The sequence below is a fragment of the Diceros bicornis genome, chromosome 36 (genome assembly GCF_020826845.1).
Source record: "Diceros bicornis minor isolate mBicDic1 chromosome 36, mDicBic1.mat.cur, whole genome shotgun sequence".
In the NCBI taxonomy this organism is placed as follows: domain Eukaryota; kingdom Metazoa; phylum Chordata; class Mammalia; order Perissodactyla; family Rhinocerotidae; genus Diceros; species Diceros bicornis.
The window spans coordinates 29,781,127-29,796,857 of record NC_080775.1 but is presented as its reverse complement, the minus strand read 5'-3'; the positions used below and the strand labels follow the sequence as shown (position 1 = coordinate 29,796,857).

The 15,731-nt window shown below is 35.0% G+C and overlaps 1 protein-coding gene across 2 annotated transcripts in view; it reads right to left on the bottom strand.

Moving 5' to 3' along the window:
* ZEB1 (zinc finger E-box binding homeobox 1) overlaps positions 1–15,731 on the bottom strand; it is a 170,271-nt gene that overhangs the window by 8,923 nt on the left and 145,617 nt on the right. For both annotated transcript variants that reach the window (XM_058532725.1, XM_058532726.1), the window contains exons 4-6: positions 13,133–13,294; positions 6,954–7,156; positions 3,086–3,191 (exon numbers count right to left, since the gene is read on the bottom strand). In XM_058532725.1, coding sequence (XP_058388708.1) covers positions 3,086–3,191; positions 6,954–7,156; positions 13,133–13,294 — 471 coding nt within the window. The remainder of the gene's footprint in view (positions 1–3,085; positions 3,192–6,953; positions 7,157–13,132; positions 13,295–15,731) is intronic.

Here is a 15,731-nt window from a genome sequence, read left to right as displayed (position 1 = left end):
CAATAAAGGCTTGTTATCATTATTATTATTGTTGGGAATTATCCTGATATTTTATCATTGCTAGAAAGAAAGTCTGAAGAACAATTATTCTAAAACCAAAGTCACTATGTTTGTTAGAAAACACCTAGTTTCTAACTTCACAACTTTATAGTTTATAGCACATCACCTAATTCATCCACTTAGGTTAGTGCGTGCCACTACTAAAACCTGGAGGCTACATCTGCAGTTGTGCCGTTCAAAGTTAGATGTACTATGAATACTGAGATTATTTTTAATGGCTGAGGTGGGTGTTTGCTTGCATCTGATGTAAAACTTTTCCAGGCTAAAATTACTAGAAGGCCATGGAACAAGCTCCGAGTCATTTTCTGGGGAGGCTCGTAGCCCCTGTGGCCATGTGCAGTTGCTCTCTTGTCTAACCTCTGAGTGGAGGTGTGGTGGCCTTCTCATCATAGCTCAGCTCCCAATGCAGAGCTCAAAGGATGGTACACACAGAATTCTGCACAGGCCTCATTTTAAGGGATCAGAAGAAAGCAACAATCGAAGTAATTTTAGGGAGTATAATTGAGGACCCTGATCCTCAATACCTATTAAAAACTCAGCTGAGAAAAAGAGAAAAAAAATAACAGAGGTTTCCTGAAGGATATGCTGTTCATCCATTATTAGATACACTAAACAGTGCTTTCAAAGTTATCTATAGTGAAGGAGCACTTGGTTTTTTCATCTTTTGTTTTAAATTTCCAATCTACTGTGGACCAATATTGTGTAAAATATAATGAAACTGTCACAGCATTGTCTTGATAATAGTTTCTAAATGCTTACTCTCAGTTTCTGTATTTATCTCTTCCAAAACCAGTAACAAAGAGCTTGGTACCCGTCCTGGGATGACACTGCGTAGCCCTGCTAGGAAATCTTCCCTTGGAATAAACTAGGCCCTCAGACACCTGTATATTTGGACTGTGTCCAGTGGCCACCCTGGAGAAATGCTTTTTCTGAATTGCTCTTTGGTGAAATATCACTGGCTTCTATCGAAGAATCTTATTTTAAAAAGAAAACCCCCTCCCATTCTCTGCTGTACTATTTAAGGATATTTCTGAGTATGATACAAATTGTATTTTGTTCTTTCTTCTTTATGATGCCCTTAAGGAACAACTTTCTCTATGGACTTTGTATCAGGAAGACTTGCGCTTTTGCAGCAATGGATGTTTTTACTTACAGACACTCTGGGTCTTGGTTAGTGATGGTAGGTTTTTTTACTTCCTAAGCCTTATAGTCTAATTTGTGGTCCACTCTAAGATGTGCATGGATTTCACAGTATTCATTTTTTTCATGTTTATGTCATGCCAGTCTTACTTTCTTAAGTTTATTTTTCTTATATATTTTCAATTAAAATTTATTGCTGTATTAAAGGTATACAAGCATCATATTAAATAATTTTAAGAATGAGCCAGATATGAACACATAATGAACGGACAGTGCAGTGTACAGTGGGAGTTTTGTGTTCCACGACATGGCCTACATTTGCATTAGCTGTTCAAGCAGCAGCACACTGTTAACTTACATAAAGCTCCTGACTATCCAAACCCTTTTTCTGTAGGTACTACTAAAGACAGTAGCTCCCTACTTACTACTTGATTGATACTGATTTTTGAATATCAATGCAGGATTTTGTGATTAAACATCAACTTGTTGTTTCTAGATCTGTACTTTAATCTTTCGTACAATCTATGCTTCCCAATTTTTATCATCTGTAGATCTGATAGATCTTCCTACACAACTGCAGTACGACCATGTGACATTCATTTTGTACATCATTCTTACATAAGCCTTCTTTTATTTTCTTCTCCACCCCAATTTCAACGTTTTTTAAAACTTTTGAATTAGCTATATCTCTATCAACAACTTCAAATCATCTCTGGTAAGAAGCTAGGTTGTTAAAAATATATTATCGATTAAAATTGCTCCATTGCACAGGTGCTAAGAAATACGATCCTGTGGCAGGCCACAAAAAGACAACCTCTACTTTCCAGAAACTGGAAAGAAATGATATATGAAAATAAGTAAATGTTTTCGTAAGAATCTTGGTGTGAGCATTTTTAAGTGGTAACTTTAACATTTAGCTCTCAATGAGCAATACAGTAAAACTTCCAGAAATACAGTTCCAAAATAAAATATAGATATCACCAACCACCCTTCTTCACAAAGCTACCTAACTGTACTTTTTTGTAGGATGATGTTTGTAAAATGCAAATGTCAATACAATAATTTTCACAAAATAAGCAATGTGCAGATATCTATAATTTCACATTCATTGGCTAACAGTTCTTTTTCATTAAGATTATTTAAATCTAAAATAACATCAATATTAATCAGGAGATGAATAGATTTCATAGTGCAATGTAAGATGCTATTTTCTCTATAGGTTCTGTTCAAGTAGAGCCTCTAAAGAAATGCAAATATAGCTCTCTTTGTTTATAAGTTTCTAAAATAGACATAATATTTTTATCATATAATACTATTTTATAATTTACAAATACAATGATTTAGAAGATGACATGGAATAGAAAGCTGAAATGACAGGGGACACAGTCTTCTTTTCAGTTTTCATTAACGCTGCAGTTCTCTCTCCCATGCTGCCCTCTCGCTGACTCTACGTCCCCCCTCACCATTTCCTATCTGGAGTTCCATTTCTACTTCTCTCATGTAAAGAACGTCTTCATCTCCTTGTTTCCTTGTGCGAATCCTACCTCTACACTCTCTTTCATTCCCTTGTTAACTGTGCAAAAGAAGCAACGAAATTAACATTCATCAGAAAGCTGAAGTGTTTTTAGGTTATACCTCTTGTTAAAACATGCTATATTCTGATTAGGAAATTTGGAGTATGTCTTTTTATATTAACTTGATATACTCTAGTCAAAGATTAAGACTCCAATAAAATACCATTTATAATCAGAAAATTTCTCCAGATTAGTCTTTATCCTAAAAGAACAGCAGAGAGTTTCTGACATGTGTGTAGATCACATGTTATAGTATATATTTATCACCATATATGCTATATTAAAGGTGTAGGAAGAAAACAAATATTTACCACTGTGGATTCTTAAGTGCTCTTTTAGATGGTGTTTGTATTTGAAAGCTTTTCCACATTCAGTGCACTTGAATTTGCGATTACCCCCAGACTGCGTCACATGTCTCTGTAAGAAAGAATTGGTATTTTATTTATAAAGCAAAAAAGCTTTAGATAAAGAACATCCAATCTGCTAACAGGAATGTTTTGGTGATGATTTTGCTTCTTAAAGCCTTCAAACTGTAGCACTTACAGAAATCTGCCGCTTGGAATATTACCAAAGAGGAGGGTGGCAGTGGGAACAGAATTTTGACAAAGAGCAAAAACTCCACTTTCTAATTTAAAGTATCAGAATCATACCTTACTGAGAAATATAGTATTTAGCAAAAATAATATATACTTTACGAGGAACTAGAGATTATCTCGTCTGCACTCTAACTTACTGAGGTCAAGAACATTCAGGAATCTGTGTAAAGCACAGTTACTAATGAAGAACAAGGTCTCCCAAAGAAAAGAAAAGGCTGGGCTTTTCCAGTACCTCATCCTGTCTCTTATATGTTTGATATTTCCAAAATGTACTTAAATCTAATGATTTTAAAAAATAGTTCCATCTTTTTCAGTCAAATATGGATTATCATAATAGCTTTCTGTCTGGTTTATCAAATCCCCACTTTCATATATTTCAAATCTATTGTGCGTTGTTAGATTAATCTTACAAAAGCACTGCTTGAATTAAATTGTATTGAATCCCGCTCATAAATCTCCAAAGGATCTCCACGACGCCTCAGTATGAATTCTGAGTCTATAGATTCCAAGTTTACAGCCCCTGAGTTTCCGGGCATGCTCTTCCCCAGTTCTCTATAAGAAGTCCATGCCTCAGTCACTTAGTGAGTCTCAGTTTTTTTGCACATATACTGCTCTTCGCTATCTCCTTGCTTTGGTTTATACTATTCCTTCTTTCTTGGCTATGCTTCCCCTTAATTATGATGGTTAAGCTTCTACCCATCCTTCAAAGGCTTAACTCAAGTAGCACTTGCTTCATGCTCACCCTAGCTGGAGTCTCCTTCTTTTGTCTTCCATATAGCAAGGAAAGAGAATGAGTACTTCCTATGTACAGGCCCTAGTTCATCCAAATCCATGGTTTTAAATACTGACTATATGGTGACAACTCCCAAATTTCTATCTCTAGACCTCTCCCCCCACCTTCTAGACTCTTATAGCCAACTGGTTCCTTGATACTGCCAGTTAGAAAGCAATGGGCATCTCTCTGTTAACATGATTAACACTGAACTCTTAATTTCTCTCCTGAAAATGAGCTCCTCCTCTAGAGTTTATCTTTGTAAATAACACTCTCATTTATTTATTGCTTAGGCCCTGAACTTTGGAGTAATCCTTGACTCCTCTCTTTCTCTTACACTCTTACTCAATGCATCAGCAAGCCATCTGAATATATTCTGAATTCAACATTCCTCATTATGTCATGTCTGTCACCACCACCAGGTTTAAAGCCACCCCACTTCTGGCCTGGATTATAGCCATAGCCTCTAAATGGTCTCCCTGCTTCCATTCCTGTTTTTCTTCATCTATTCTCTACCCAACAGCCAGTGTTCCCTTAAGAATAAAAAAATAAAGATAAAATTTCACATCTTTCAAAGGCTTCCCTATCACACTTTAGAATGAAATCAGCAGTCTTCATCACGGCCTGTACAGGGGCTACACCCTCTGGCCCCGACACATCCCTGGCCTCACTCATCCTTCTCCCCTTTATTTACAGTGGCCTCCCTGCTGTTCCTTGCTTCTGCCTCAAGGCCCTTCATGTTTCACTCTGTGCCCTTTTAATGGAATGCCCTTCCCCTAATCATGCCAAGACTAGCTCCTTCATTTCATTCAGGTCTTAGTTCAGACGCCCCATTCTCAGAAAGTTTTCTCTAACTTGTAAAAAAAATAACAGTTTTAATCACTTTCTGTCCTCTTAATACTACCTGTTTTTATATTTTATATGTGTTTTCTATTACCTACTGACGAATGCCCCCCACTGTCAGGGACTTTGCTCGTCTTTTTCACTATTGTGCCTTTAATACCGAGAACAGGGCCGGATACATAACAGAAACTCCAATATTTGTTGAATGAATAAATTAACAAGACATGGAAATGCTTATCTTTAAGCTGTGGCATAATTTTCAAAGGCTAGCAAGATAGACATTCTACTCTTTAGTTTGCTTCCTTGTAACCTAAGTTGTTTCCAAGACCTCCCAATTATATTTCCTCACATTATTGGTCCCACATATACCACAGCTCCTTACTGATCTTAGTCTGACCACACACTTCATACACAAAACTTACTACCTTTGCACCCATCAGAAAAATCATCACAAAAGCGGAAATGAAAATGAAATATTCATTTCACGCTCGTTGGAGATCTTACGATTTGTTTTTATACTGGCATCTCCTGCTTTCACAAAACATCCGTACGATCCATCCTTTGGAGATCCTTTCCTCTGACAAGGGCCTTTGCTACAGAGAGGTTATGGGGGCAGCAGTGGCAGGATGGGTCTGCTTCCCAAATGTCACATGAATAGGCTCTTTTCCCAAGGCTCGTCTCTACTGTGGTCACGTCAGGCATCTAAGACGGAAAGGCACTCTTCTGTATTGTCCCTGACAAGATTCTTATAGGGGCAGATGGTAAATAGATGGTGTTTGTCTTCAGCAGTTTCTTCTCCGTATCAACTTCTTCCTTCTTTGGTGCTCTTTCCCATTTTAAGGGCTCCTTCACAGACTTAACCACTAACCTATCCCAGGAAATCTTGGTCTGATACTTCCTGATTGCTACCCTCTCCCACTTTATTTTGTTATTGTCGCCAAAGTCCTGAGAAGATAGGTTGATGCTGTTTAATCATTCTGTTTCTGTTATAATTTTTTGTTTGGTTTAGCCATCATCTTAGCAAAAGGTTTAACTTGTTCTCTATGGGATATCTGACTTATATTAGGCACACACATAGGGCAGAGTTCTCACAGATTCAAGAATATAGATATTGATACTCCTTTGATATCAGAAACTGGACCTGTGCCCCAACCACAACATATACTCTTAACATACCCTGGGCAGTTGAATATTTATTTGATTTTTAAAGTTAGAATTAAGTCAATATTAATTTGATTATTCATAGTTATCAGTACCTTATAAAAGAAGGACAACTGGAAAAAGCTTCTTTGACTTTAATCCTTAAGTATAAAGCCAACAGTTTAAATGTAACTTATGCTTACAGAATAGCCCTGGTTTATGCTTTTAGAAATGGAGGCAAAGTAACATAGAAGAAAAATAAACCATATGAAAATTGAGTGTTTAGAATAAAAATGATTTAGAATCCAAACTTTAGCTTCTTAGAAGACTCTTTCCTTACTATAGGAAAAAGAACATGGTAGCTTATACTAAGAATAAATAAAGTAGTCATTGGTTCACAGAAAATTAAACTTTATTATTATTTGACTTTCTTCTCTATTTGGTCAGTACTAAGTCATGTGGTTTATGTAAACAATATTTATTTTTCCTACACTGAAAATTTTAGTAGAATGCATTTTGAAATCTAGTTATAAACTTAAGAGAAATATTTGTTATAGTATAAGCAAAATAATTAAATCGAGATGAAAGGGATCTTATCCGAAAAAGAAAAAAAACTAAGTTACCTCTAAAATAATGTTCATATGTGCTTCTTAACTCAGAAATGACCAGATAATTCAAATAAGTAGTCACTTTAATTTTTATAAGGCTGCAGATAAGACACTGTCTAGTACATCCTGTTAATTTTTAAGTATAAAGTATATTGCCTTCCGTGGAGGGTTGAGTTCTCAAAATTTGGAAAGTTGGTGACCTCTCAGTCATTCCACTTACTTGATCTCTTCCTGATTTATGTGATGTCATGTGACGTTCAAGTTGGGTTCTGTATGCAAAGGTGTAACTGCACAGGGAGCAACTAAAGTTATCTTCATTCTTTTCATGGCGATATTTAATGTGTTCTTTCAGAGAGGTAAAGCGTTTATAGCCTCTATCGCAATATGGGCAGGTGAGTAACTGGGAAAATGCATCTGGTGTTCCTGTAAAAGAAAGATCATATAGTGTATACAGAAGTCAAAATATAATGATGTACACGTGAAATTTACATAATGTTATAAACCAATGTGACTTCAATAAAAAATAAATAAATTTAAAAAGAAAGATCATATATTTTAAATGTAAAACATTCAAAAAATATTGCCAAAGCTACTACCGAGTCCCTATGCTATGTGCCAGATATTATGCTACACACTTTATATTTGATTCTCAGAATGATACAATGATATGCATATCTATTTTATAAAAGAGAAAATGTAAGGCTCAGAAAGGTTAAATAACTTAAATGTCACATAGCCAGTAAATGATGAAGTCAGGATTCAAATGTGTGCTGTCATTTTAAAGTCCCGTATCCTTTTCATTAAACCATAATTCTTTCCTTCTTTTGTATGGTTAATTAGATAAAGAAAACAAAAGTAAAATTAGAATGTAGGTTACATTTGTAAATGTATAAATATTAAAGGGGACTCGAACACCACAACAGACTCTTTCTATTGGTAACAATGTCATCTGTGTAACGTTCAATCTTTGAAAACGACACTATAAAGTTATTGTCATCACAGTAAGTAGTACACAGACTATGTTTCCCAGACTCTTTTGCAGTTAGGAGGGGTCACATGAGTTCAGACCAAAAGAATGTGCCCTGGCGGAAAGGAGTAAGAGGAGCCAGATCTAGGCCTGGCCCATACAGACCTCCCGTGCATGGTTCTTCACTTCTTGTCAGTGTACTAAAATACACTGACAAACTTTCTGTACAATTTTATATGGATGAATATAGGATAGCTTTCAGAAAATAAAGGCATTATGGATAAACTGGAGTTAACCATCTAACTCTCACAATCCTAAAACATAATACTACTTTGCCAATTAATATTATTTAACTAAGAGTAGTTTTCCATATCTGATTTATTTCTTCAAAGGAATAAGTTCCTAAGTGACATCTTATTGTAAATATCATCTCTACCTTCGTTTTGAATTTCTTGTAGAAAAACAGACTACCAAAGAAAATTTCATAACAATCTTCAAATGCTTCATAAACATATATTACCCTTATTGAAATTCAAGTCCATATAGATTAAATGTCTCGCTCAAGGACCAGCCTGAAAATAACAGACTGAGCACCTGACTCTACATATCTAGTTAAATATATTGAAATATGCATAAAATATATGAATAAAACCCAATAACCAAAACCCCCAAAGTTTATGATGGTATCTTTTGTTATTAGCTAGCAAGTTAACTGGAACCAGACAGTTTTCTGTTGGTGATGACTCTAATATGACTCACTTCTTTGGGAATTAGATTGGCCACATGAGGAAATTTTTTGGAAATCATGTTATGTTTTGTCTAGTATGAATTTCCTATTTGCACCAGCAAGTGGGAAATCAACATTTGGGACATTGTCCTTGCCAGACTGCCTAGTCCATCCTATTGATTTTAGCTGGCCGTAATGGCAAAAGTCAGAGTCCACCATTGTTGGAGTTCCATTACTGGTACAACCACAATGGGATTCCCAATACTCAGGCTGCTTATACTCCAGCGTCATGGAGCTGTCTGCTCTTATGTCGTCCTATTTTCTTCTTCACCTTCATGATTAACCCTTTCAATTAACAGACAAAATACTAATAATTTTATAAAATGACAGGCTGCTCATGATATTTTAACAGCAAGTTATTATTTTCATAAATCAGTATCTACTGAATTTTCTCACACATATGAGATATGAATTTATTTTTTTAGGCCACTCGCATAACACAATGAAAAGTAAATCTGAACATCTGACATAAGCAAGTATAGAATGAACAGGTTTAAAAGTTAAAGGAAAATTTTTCTTTCTATTTTTGAAAAATATTGGATTTTTGTCTTTTAAAAAATCTCTTTTTAGCAATGAAGGCTTGTCATATAAGAAAAAAGTGTTTCTTTTTAGAATTCCTATAATAAACTTAAGGCAACAATTCAATACTACCACAAAAAACCAACCTATGTCTGACCATTTTTTGATCTATCTATAATTTCTTTACATATCTGTGACCATGAATATGCTTACTTAAAAAAATTCTTTAATTTTTGTATCCTAAACTTCCTTTGGCAGGCAGCATAACATTTCAGACTGATAATATTACTTGATATAAAACCTTTGAAAAATTTCCTTTCTTTTTTCCCCACTGATTCAGAATTTGTGATAATCCAATCTGCTGGAGTAAAGTCTGCCCGTTCACAACCTGTGAGGTGCAGGAGGGCATATTTAATGTACTAAAACTTTAAAAACTTAAGAGCTGCTAAAGATAATAACTTTTTATATGTAAATAGATGTTGCTGGTGTGACAGAATATCTACTCCGAAATACTTTGTTAGCAGTTAAATTACATTATATACCTGAAAGTAATGAATACCTGAATTAAAAACATACTCTATAATTCAAACGTTTTTACTAATTCAAAATGTTTAAGGTCCCAATTTTTATGAGATTTTACTGTGTTGATTTGTAACGACAGACTTTACAAGGTTTACCTTTATTTGATCTACACAATGGAATATTTCTTTAGTTTTCATTACTTTCTTTCACTGAGGCTTTTTAAAGCCTTTTTGTTACATAAATATTTCACATTTATATACATACATACTTTAAAATTTTCTATTTGCCTTTCATATTTATTGTAACCTACTGCCTCTTCAGGTGAGATGTTAACACATTTTGTTTAAGAGAAAAAAACAACTGAGAAATGAAAGTAGAAAGGGTAGGGCCTTACAGGATTACAATGCTAGTAACTACCGACTTTCCAAATACGCAAATAGATCAACAGAAAACTAATTATTAAGCTGAAATGCAGTGCCTCTAGACACAACAATCTATAGTTTTCAGAAATGCGTCCTTTTGGCACGTGGAGGAAACAGTTCTAGAGTACCCTACTTCTATTTCCTTTGTCATGATTTAGTTATAGGATATTCCTTCTATTCTAGAGTGAAAGTTGTGTTTATGCTCTTTTTCATAGCTAATTCCTGATTTAAGGAAAGTCAGTTGACTCTTTGCAATGGAATCTATTTTGTTTTCTATACCATCCTTCTCAATTTCCCTCAAAAATTTAAAAGTTGATTGATATAATACCATTTAATTAACAAAAACCAGCTGAAATACTTAGGTGTAAATCTAACAAAATTTGTATGACGTTTATATAAGGAAAACTACAAAACTCTGATGAACAAAACAAAAGAACTAAATAAATGGAGAGACATTACATGTTCATGGATAGGAAGACTCAATATTGTCAAGACGTCAGTTCTTCCCAACTTGATCTACAGATTCAATACAATCTCAATTAAAATCCAAGAGAGTTATTTTATGAATATTGACAAACATTCTAAAGTTTATACGGAAAGACAAAAGACCCAGAATAGTCAACACAACATTGAGGGTGAAGAACAAAATTGGAGGACTGATGCTCCCTGACTTCAAGACTTACTACAAAGCTAGAGTAATCAAGACTGTGTGATATTGGTGAGAGAACAGACAAAGGGCAAACAGAACAGAATAGAGAGCCCAGAAATAGATCCCCATAAATACAGTCAACTGATCTTTGACAAAGAAGCAAAGGCAATACAATGGAGCCAAAGACAGTCTTTACAGCAAACATTTAGAACTGGACATCCACGTGCAAAAAAACGAATCTAGACACAGACCTTACATCCTTAACCAAAATTAACTCCAAATGGATCACAGACCTAACTGTAAAATGTAAAACTCTAAGACTCCTAGAAGATAACAGGAGAAAACCTATACGATCTTGGGTATGGTGATGCCTTCTTAGATGCACCACCAAAGGCACAATCAGTGAAAGAAAGAATTGATAAGCTGGAGTTCACTAAAATTAAAAACTTCTGCTCTGCAAAAGACAATATCAAGAGAATCAGAAGACAAGCCATAGACTGGGAAAAATATTTGCAAAAAACATATCTGATAAAGGACAGTTATCCAAAATATACAAAGAACTCTTAAAAATCAACAATAAGGAATCAATTAACTCGATTAAAAAATGGCCCAAAGACCTTAATAGACACCTCACCAAAGAAGATATACAGATGGCAAACAAGTATGAAACAATGACATCATATGCCATCAGGAAATGCAAATCAAAACAAGAAGATACCACTACACACCTATTAGAATGGCCCAAATCCACAACACTGACAACAAAACTGCTAGTATGGATGTGGAGCAACAGGAACTCTCTTTCATTGCTGACAGGAATGCAAAAGTGGTACAGCGACTTTGGAAGACAGTTTGGCAGTTTCTTATACAACTAAACATACTCTCACCATATGATCCATCAATCGTGTGTCCTGGTATTTACCCAAAGGAGTTGAAAACTTATGTCTACACAAAAATCTGCACATGGATGTTCATAGCAGCTTTATTCATAACTGTCAAAACTTGGAAGCAACCAAGCCGTCCTTCAGTAGGTGAATGGATAAATAAACTGTGGTACATCCACACAATGGAATATTATTCAGCACTTAAAAGAAATGAGCTATCAAGCCATGAAAAGACATGGAGGAATCTTAAATGCATATTACTAAGTGAAAGAGGCCAATGTGAAAAGGCTACATACTGTATGATTCCAACTATAGGACATTCTGGAAAAGGCAAAACTATGGAGACATAAAAATATCAGTGGTTGCCAGGGGGTAGGGGAGAGATGAACAGGTAGAGCTCAGAAGATTTTTAGGGCAGTAAAATATTCTGTATGATATTATAATGATGGATATATGTCATTATACATTTGTCCAAACCCATAGAATGTCCAACACCAAGACTGAACCCTAAGGGAAACTATGAACATTGGGTGATTATGATGTGTCAATATAGGTTCATCTTTGGCAAAAAAATGTGCCATTCTGGTGAGTAATGTTGATAATGGAGGAGGCTATGCATGTGTGGGGGCAAGGGATATATGGGAAATCTCCATACCTCTATCTCAGTTTTGTTGTGAGCCTAAAGCTGCTTTAAAAGTAATTCTTAAAAAAAGCTGATTATTTGAATATTAAGCTAAATCTATCCATTAAACTGGGAACCCTGGAAAAATCAAAACAGATTTAATGTGGTATATCACACTGATTGATTTGCAGATGTTGAACCACCCCTGCAACCTTGGAATAAATCCCACTTGATCATGGTGTGTGATCCTTTTAATGTATTGTTGTATTCGATTTGCCAATATGCTGAATACAATGCAGTCTATATAGAAATCGAAATATAATGATGTACACCTGAAATTTATATACTGTTATAAACCAATGTGACCTCAATTAAAAACAAACATTTAGGATCTTAATACTTCAAGTATCCTTAAACATTCCAAGTAATCTTCCTACTTTTTGGTATAGATCTCACATAAAATTTCTTATAGGAATATTTGCATGCTATTTTCATCTGTTTCTAGTGCATGGAAGGGCAGAACGACAGCCTATTCTTTTCAGGAGAGTATGAACACATTATTATTGCATTTTACCACTCTTATACTGGCTGTTCATATCAGAGTGGACTAAAGCAGATATAAAAAAACCCATTTGTCACCAAATTAGTATGTTTTGAACCAGACAACCATGTTTTGCTTGCTGGAAGAATAGTGGAAAAGAATCAAGGGGCAGTAAGGCTCATCCTAGTTCCCATCTGTACTACTTGCTGCCATGTAAGTGAATGGAAATCAATGTCCAGGCACTGTTCTAAGCATCTCACATGCAGTAGCATTACCACTATACACATGAGATGCCACTGATTTAAAACTATACTGTTATCATGGACAATGTTCCATGGATTAAAGAGATTACTCTCTACAGGCACCTGCAATAAATTTTGGTTTTCAATCATGTTCCCTAGAGTAGAGTAGGTTCCCATAGTAGAGTAACGGAAACAATAATCCTTTAAAGATGAAGACAAAACAAAACTGTGAAGCTCCATTTACCATTTTCATCATGACCACTGGCTTCTGGTGTGCCCTGCCTCTGGTCCTCTTCGGGTGCCTCAGGGTAAATGACAGCAGTGTCTTGTTGTTGTAGGAACTCTTCAACATTAGGATCATGGTTTTGTTCATTTTCTGCATCTGAGTCACATTCATCATCTTTTACTAAAAGAAATGCATACTTTATAAAAGCAATTTCACCACCAAGTTGTTACAAAGTTTTTCTAAATAAGAAATTGTTTACCTTGAGAGAATACATGATTGTTCTTGAATTTGTAGGAAACATTTACTGAAAATTATAAACAAAATTCACTCATTCTGTTATAATCTATTAAGAAATATTTTTCTTTTTATAAATTTAAAGTGTTATAAAAATCTTAAAATTTTCACAATATCCCTTTTAAGCTTTAGAGTTGTACTTCCATTTTACTGATAAACGAGACATAGACAAAGTAATAGAGTTGACTGAATTCTAAATTTCTCAATCAATGATGAAGCAAGGAAAAGAGAAAACTTTAGTTCTCAAACCTTAGCCCTTCCTAGCAACGTACTGTATCATATTTACTTAGAGCTGTATTTAAATCTGAATCATTCTCTATACAAACCACTCTGAAGTTCAGTTCAGTTACGTGATTTCTTAGAAAATAGCTTTAATAGTTATCTATAGTTAGACAGATTTCTGATAAGAGTCAAAGAGTATCAAATTGATAAAACTGCTTCTTATCTCCTCTAGTATTCATATACAAACAAGGCTCTTCTTTATTTCTGCCTCAATAAATGTTTAACTGTGAGATTAAGGCAGAGGCATTTTTTCCCTGAGTTAGAAAGGTTCAGGAGCTCATAGAGCGTATTCCCTGTGAGCAGGTCCCGAGAGCACCCCGGAATTTCTAAAGCAGTGCTGCTACACTATGGTTTGCCCCATTGCCTCCACCGGCTCCAGAGGACAGTGTCTGCTCCATGCTTGGGGTAACTGTAAGTGTTAGCGTGGCTCCCAAGCGTCTCACGGCTGACTTCTTTATACACTTCAGACTGAACTGTCAGTTCTAAATTTGTTAAACAGCACTTCGCAGAAGACTGAAATTGGGCCAAATTAAAATGGTGATGTATGCGCATCTTTTTGTTCAACAGTTATTAAACAATCTTGTTAAATCTTCTGCACAGTAGAAGTAACTGAACTCCCCAGGGTGGCTGCTGTTTAAAACCTTAGAGCCAATGACATAGTAATAATGGTGACCCGTTCAATTTCCCCCCTTTTTAATATAGCCAATAGCTATCAATCATTTAGCATCTGCTATATACTGAGAATTGTATTATCTAGTTCATGCCAACAGTGACCAAACTGGTGTTCCTGGATCCAGGGGTAAATGAAGACTCTAAAAGGTAAGCTGGTGCTGTTGGTTTTAAGGGAATCTATGTCCAGATCCTCCACTTCCATGTATGTTCTTAGAATCCTGAAGGTTCTTCCTTCTACCCTCCGTTTTTCACAGTACCCTTTGCTCCAACTTAAAAGAAAAAAGAAAAAAGGCATAATCCCTCCATCCACCCAGTACATTAATATGGTGCATTGTCTTGGAGTGTAAAAACCTCCAAATTGCCAAAGGAAAAAAAAAAATAAAAATAGTGACAGGGGAAAACCTTTTTTATTGATTAATCAAGGCAACACAGAACCTCTATAGACCTTCCAGTCTTTCCCGTTTACATGGATTTCTATCAGGAGTAAAGCATGGCAACGGAAATAAGGATATTTTGGCCCTAGTTGGGAAGCTCTGAGATCAGCTATATAATGATAGGGAGGGAGAGTGATTTTTCCTTTAATGGCCTCACCTGCTCCGCTCCCTAACTATTACTAAAGAATTCATTGCTCTTCAGGAGCCTGGTGAGAGCAAAGCAAAGAGTATTCCGAAAAATCATTCCTAGGATCTGTCATTAGCTGGACAGATTTTTGAAGAGCTAAAGCAGTACAAGTCAGTGTCACTGAGTCTTTTCAATGTAACTTCAAACTTAAGCCAGATAAAACTCATGGATGAAATTTGTATTTTATGATTTCTTATAGATTCCATGTAGATTTCACAAATAGTTAAAAATATTTTTATCAAATCATATTATAAAATATTTATTTCAATTAAACAGCCTCCACTTATAAAATGCTTATATTTTCTATATCCTCGTATCTATATCTATATCTATCTCTCTATATGTTGCTGGAATAATGAGTTTTTAAATAGTATACCTTTTTCAGAATTATATAGTCTGTATTTTATACATGAACCTTGCATCTTCAATAAGTTATAAACTTAATTATACACTGACTGGTTCTAAATGTACTCTTTTGGAGACAAAGATTTTTATAACAAAAATTAGATTAGATTTATATAATCTTAATCTCACTATTGAAGAATCTACTTTTAAAAGATGCATTTATTTATACTTTATATATTCTCCTCATTATTTAGAATTTATATATTCCTCATAGAGGAAATTTTTATAAAATTCCTCAAAATGTATATTGATACATTTATTTGAATTAGACAAATGAAGACACACTTTTTTCTGACAGAAAATCTGATTTTGCTGATTGGTATAACAATGATAACTGGCTTTG